Source organism: Kryptolebias marmoratus, linkage group LG21, assembly GCF_001649575.2.
Source record: "Kryptolebias marmoratus isolate JLee-2015 linkage group LG21, ASM164957v2, whole genome shotgun sequence".
Taxonomy (NCBI): Eukaryota; Metazoa; Chordata; class Actinopteri; order Cyprinodontiformes; family Rivulidae; genus Kryptolebias; species Kryptolebias marmoratus.
In genome coordinates this window covers 12,722,356-12,728,222 of record NC_051450.1, presented here as the reverse complement: position 1 = coordinate 12,728,222, position 5,867 = coordinate 12,722,356, and the positions used below count along the sequence as shown (strand labels likewise).

General features: G+C 34.0%; 1 protein-coding gene across 4 annotated transcripts; it reads left to right on the top strand.

Moving 5' to 3' along the window:
- The first annotated feature begins 348 nt into the window (after nucleotides 1-348).
- LOC108230249 lies at nucleotides 349-4,462 on the top strand. 4 transcript variants are annotated; one of them, XM_017406304.3, is made up of 11 exons: nucleotides 351-532; nucleotides 815-868; nucleotides 1,444-1,476; nucleotides 1,605-1,679; nucleotides 2,133-2,192; nucleotides 2,725-2,823; nucleotides 2,927-2,962; nucleotides 3,091-3,165; nucleotides 3,783-3,842; nucleotides 4,115-4,204; nucleotides 4,341-4,462. In XM_017406304.3, exons 1-10 carry the CDS (start codon nucleotides 413-415, stop codon nucleotides 4,202-4,204), a joined length of 702 nt encoding a protein of 233 aa, XP_017261793.1. In that variant the 5' UTR covers nucleotides 351-412; the 3' UTR covers nucleotides 4,341-4,462. The 4 variants fall into 4 exon arrangements, with proteins under 4 accessions (XP_024859642.1, XP_017261793.1, XP_017261794.1 ...); XM_017406302.3 differs by having other exon boundaries at nucleotides 353-532; nucleotides 2,722-2,823; XM_025003874.2 differs by lacking the exon at nucleotides 2,927-2,962 and having other exon boundaries at nucleotides 349-532.
- The last annotated feature ends 1,405 nt before the right edge of the window (nucleotides 4,463-5,867 follow it).

The window sequence follows — 5,867 nt, the reverse complement described above, 5'->3', positions numbered from 1 at the left end:
GTAGTGTAGAGACAGCATTTTGTTTTTAAGACATCTCTGATGGCTGATTATCTTTTTCTTTATGCTGGAGTTACAAAACCCAAGAAGCTGATCATTAATTTTAGAAGAAACACACACCTCTGCTTCCATCTGAGGCGCTCATAACATTTATTTGTGAAGCTAAACTCGTGGTTTTTACCTGATTATGTCAGTCGAAATCATATTATATAAGATGTTAAAACCATAAGTCATGGCTGAGAAATTAAAATGATGCGTACATAAATGACTTCCTGGAAAATGCTACAAAATCAACAAAAAGGTTAAAAAACTGAGTCAGCTGGACTTTGAAATGAAGCAAAAAGTGAAGCAGATAATCAAAGTTAACCACCTACACTGACTCCACAGAACAGACGGAGGACAGACAGTTTCCACGATGAGAGGACTTTTACTGCTCTGTGTTTTGGGATGTGTCGTGGCAACACAAGAGAAGACTGAGAACTCGAATGCAGCACCCAAAGAAAGCCAGAAAGTAGAGGGCATGGACTTGAGGAGGGTAAAACAAACAAACAGACCAAAAAGACTTATTCATTGTACCTTGTGTAAATATTTTTTCTTTACATATCACCATAGTGTAAAGGATTTATCTCTGACACAACTTTAATATTAGTTTAGTATTTTTATTTAAAATCATTATCTTAGGTTAGAACAAAGTGTCATTAATTATCCAATTTTGTAATGAAACTATTGAATTGTCTTAAGAAATACAAACTTTGATACGTTTTAAAATAAATTATTTTCTTGGACTGAGTTTAATCCATTTTTATTAAAATTTCAGACCCCGTCTTTATCTCCAGGTATCTTAGGCTTGGGGGGGTCTAATTCAACAACGGTGAGTAAACTCTGAGAAAAACTTTCACCTTTCAAACGATTTTAATGACAGCAGACAGGCTGAGTTAAAACCTGCAGTTCAGATAAATGATTTTACTTTTCTGAGGAGAAACCTTTCATTTACAGACCTAGAACTTCAGATTGATTTCTCATCACATGTTCGCTGGTTTCACTCTTGTTTTTTGTCTTTTCTGTGACTCATTTCTCAGCTGTTAGACTGATTCTACCTTTTATTCTCAAACATCCGTTTCTGTTCAGTGTCTGACTGGACATCAGTGTTATCTGAAAATACTAAATGTAGGACTGCTGGTAAAGTTTCTCTTTTAAAAAGTCATTCAGTTTTTAGAAACCACAAAGGAAAGAATTTAATCAATTTAATGGACAAATAGGATGGAAATTCGCTTTTAAAAATCTGATTTGGGGGATTTTTGTTAACTAAAACAAATATATTTTATATTTAGGTTCACTGTTATTTTTTCAATTAATATTTTACTTAAAGTTTACAATAATAAAAATCTTATTTAGTGGAGATACTGATATAATTTTGTTTTAAAGTTATATTTTCTTCTGTTTTAGGTACAAGGCCAAAGGAATGGGACCTCTGTAAATGTAGGTCGACCTGATTTTTATCAAGTGACAAACTTCATCATGTTGACATTTGTGGAGAAGAGTGGAAGTATTTGTTTCTCATCAGTCTTTGATCAGGGTTAAGTGATGATGTTTTATTTACCTGTCAGCTGAACGGTACCTCCAATGCAACTGAAACCAGACCTGAGATCGACCCAAAACCTGCCGACACGAAGGAAACAAAGGTAAGAACAACAGCTACAAACCAGAGGACAACAAAATGTGGGACTCCTACTTTGATGCTGATGAGGCCGAACAAAAACTGAGGGGAAAACAACTCTAACAGCTGAATGAACTGAATGTTTCATGCTGCTCTGCACTTTTTATAGCTGTAAAATGTGACTGTGGCAGAAGAAAGAAGTGAAGATTAGCCAATGATTGTGTCAACAACCTAATGATTTGATAGTTTTTTTTTTAATTCAATATGTTTGAGTCATTACATGCAGGAATCAAAAGTAGTATCTGTTAAAGAGTTGTGTTCTCTGTTTGGACACTGATTGTTGTTCAACTTTGTCTGAAATCTAATGTCAGTGACTTTCCATCAATAAAAACCTGCTGTTACTGCAGCTCTCCTACAGACGCCTGATGTTACAACTTAGTTTAAAGTTGTTTCTTGTTCAAGTGATTATCTGTTGCAGGTTCAGCCTGAAAAAGCAAGTGGATCGCAATCTGAACCTAAGAAGAAAATGAAAAAAAGGGTAGGTGAACAAAAGAAGTCAAGTTTATTTGTATAGCACATTTCAGCACATGGCAGTTTAAAGTGCTTTACATCATAAAAACAAATTTAAAAAGTCATAAAAACAACTTATAAAAACTAACATACAGTCACCAAAGAAGAAAGAAGAAGAAAAAGTGATTTTTGAGATACTTCAGTACATGGGGAGGGGACCTCCAGTTATTCTAATTTACTTTAAAGCTTTTGTTTTATTTATATATATATATACATATACACATACACATATATATATGTGTGTGTGTGTGTGTATAAATAAATAGGCTTCAGAGGACTCATTAACTAAAGTTTAAAGTTAGAAACTTTAACTGTGATTGTGTAAAAACCAATAGACACCAAAATGCCACTTCAGCCACATATTCCAGGGTTCTGTGATTGGTTTAAAGTTGGATGTTATGTATTTTAGATTTATCTAATTTGTTTTATATAGAGACTTGGGAGAAATGAGTGTAAAACTCTGTAAGTAACATATTCAATAATATTCCCTAAATCAGCAGACAAAGAATCCTCCTCGTCGTCCTTCTACTGGTGTTTGGCACGGCCTTTCATCAAGTTCGGGTTTCCCAACTCAGTCACCAGAGGGAAATGTGGACCAGGTAAAAACCCATACAGACAGATGGCATTTATACATCCAAATTTAATATAATCTAATGTAATGGGTTTTTTAAAATTATATTCTGTTTTTTTAAATTATATCAGCTTTTGCCAGACCAAAGGAATGATACCTCTGTAAATGTAGGTCGACCTGATTTTTATCAAGTGACAAACTTCATCATGTTGGCATTTGTGGAGAAGAGTGGAAGTATTTGTTTCTCATCAGTCTTTGATCAGGGTTAAGTGATGATGTTTTATTTAACTGTCAGCTGAACGGTACCTCCAATGCAACTGAAACCAGACCTGAGATCGACCCAAAACCTGCCGACACGAAGGAAACAAAGGTAAGAACAACAGCTACAAACCAGAGGACAACAAAATGTGGGACTCCTACTTTGATGCTGATGAGGCCGAACAAAAACTGAGGGGAAAACAACTCTAACAGCTGAATGAACTGAATGTTTCATGCTGCTCTGCACTTTTTATAGCTGTAAAATGTGACTGTGTCAGAAGAAAGAAGTGAAGATTAGCCAATGATTGTGTCAACAACCTAATGATTTGATAGTTTTTTTTTTAATTCAATATGTTTGAGTCATTACATGCAGGAATCAAAAGTAGTATCTGTTAAAGAGTTGTGTTCTCTGTTTGGACACTGATTGTTGTTCAACTTTGTCTGAAATCTAATGTCAGTGACTTTCCATCAATAAAAACCTGCTGTTACTGCAGCTCTCCTACAGACGCCTGATGTTACAACTTAGATTATTCTTGTACATTCCCATTTACAAGAGTAATTCCACATGAATTGGAAAATCCTACACAGCTACAGAGAAAAACAGGATAATTAATAACTTGAAAAGATGCCAGTGTCCAAAACCAACACTGAAAGAATGAGTTCTAGATGTACTTCTATTTATTTAATTAGTTTAAAGCCGTTTGTTGTTTAAGTGTTTATCTGTTGCAGGTTCAGCCTGAAAAAGCAGGTGCACTGCTATCTACTGCTCAGGAGGAAAAGAAAAAAAGGGTAGGTGAACTAAAGAGCAAGAAAAAGTCATTTTTGAGATGCTTCACTACCTGGGGAGAAATGTAATACCTCACCTTATTCTAATTCAATTTAAAGCTTTCTGTGTAATTGAGCTGGCATTTTTATTAGTTTTTACACAATCATAGTTTTTAAGTTGAGAGTTGGAATGCTATGTATCATGTATTTACCTAATTTGTTTTATATAGAGACTGGGGAGAAATGAGTGTAAAACTCTGTAAGTAACATAATCTATAATATTCCTAAATCAACAGATAACTCGTCAGGCTCATCGTGATGATTGGCACGGTCTTTCAACAAGTTCAGGTTTCCCAACTCAGTCACCAGAGGGAAATGTAGATTAGGTAAAAAACACTTTCATTTAAACATCAAAATAGAATATAATCTAATGTAAAGCTAAAAACTGCACAAATAAAGGAAAAAAGAGTGAGCAATGTTTTTTTTTCATTATATATATATATTTTTTTTTTATATTTGCAGGAAAATCAAAAATAAAAGAAGAAAACCTCAGGAGGCTGTGGAGAAATGTCCAGAAACCTGAACTAAAACAAATGATTCTCCTGTAGGTGTTACAGTCAGCTTTAAATAAACTGTAAAATACAGAGTGTGAGAAGAGTTTTATTTGTTTATATGTTTGGTATGTCTACAGTGCTGCAGGTACTTTCTTTTTTCTCTACTTGATTAAGAAAATACAACAATTATATTTCTTTTTTTATTGTTTAAAATACCAGAAGGTTGGGATTTTGAAAAATGATACATATTTACAATAATACACAACTGAAAGAACATCCTGTAAGAGGGGCAATCCTATAATATTTTCCAATGGTTGTAGAGTTCAGTCATTTAGAGGACAGCGGTCCAAAAGAGTTTTTTAATATGTGAATCAAAAGACAAATGTTGGTCAAAGAGAACACAGTCGTACTTAAAGCCAAGGCACATGAACGCAAATAAAATAATGATAGTATCTTTATTTTAACACTAATAAAGTCTGTGAGTTCTACTTCAAGTCTCATTACTGTTCAAGTTCTCGAGCAGGTGCTCTGCTTTTATCAGTTCACAGTATTTATTCATCAGAGCACTTGAGTTTCTATTGAAACTCTTATACTAGATGAAGTCTATCTGTTTATATGAGCTTCACTCACCTCCGTGAGGTCTCAGCTGAACTGATTCAACAATGAATACATGCTTGACTTTCAGGTGAACACCAACAAAATCAATACAGAGGTTAAAAAATTAGTCAGCTGGACTTTGAAATGAAGCAAAAAGTGAAGCAGAAAATCAAAGTTAACCACCTACACTGACTCCACTGAGCAGACGGAGGACGGACAGTTTCCACAATGAGAGGACTTTTACTGCTCTGTGTTTTAGGATGTGTCGTGGCAACACAAGAGAAGGGTTTGGACTTGAATACGGTAAACAAGAACAAAAACAGGTTTAATCACCATTTTACCACTTGTGGTAACATTGTTGAGATGGTGCTAGAATGTAATTTTATTAATGCTTTTTTTCTATTATTAAACTGGGATGAAGTTGTTGTAATTAAGTCATTTCAAGATCAAAATATTCAAATACTTTTTAGTAACTTATGGACAATTTTTAAATTTAGTCAGACATGCAAAGTTCCATGTATGTAATTTTGCTTATTTCAAATATATAAAAAAAAAGAATTTCTTTAAGGTAATGGAAACATCTGTTATAATCGGTGTTTTTGCATATTATAGCAGAAAGAATTTCTCTGTAGCATTACGTTATGAAGCTTAGTTTAAATTGACCCCTTTTCTTAAACATGGAGTTATAACAAAGTGGCACAGATTACCTGAATCTGGAAACCAAATATGGAAGCTGCTTTGAGAAAACACGTTTTTGATTTATTTTAAAATCAAATATTACCTTGAACTAAATTAAATTCTTTTTAAATGAAAAATTCAGCTGTCATCTTCATGTTCGGCTCTCGGTCAACACCTCCTGGATTTGTCCAATTCGACAACCAACATGTCAACGGTGGGT

Bases quoted from the DNA above. Each gene is read 5' to 3' on its own strand.
- LOC108230249 (XM_017406302.3), top strand. From the start codon at position 413: ATGAGAGGACTTTTACTGCTCTGTGTTTTGGGATGTGTCGTGGCAACA. The intron at 533-814 runs GTAAAACAAACA...TTAAAATTTCAG, and splicing joins AGGGCATGGACTTGAGGAGG to ACCCCGTCTTTATCTCCAGG. The intron at 1,477-1,604 runs GTAGGTCGACCT...TTTACCTGTCAG, and splicing joins GGAATGGGACCTCTGTAAAT to CTGAACGGTACCTCCAATGC.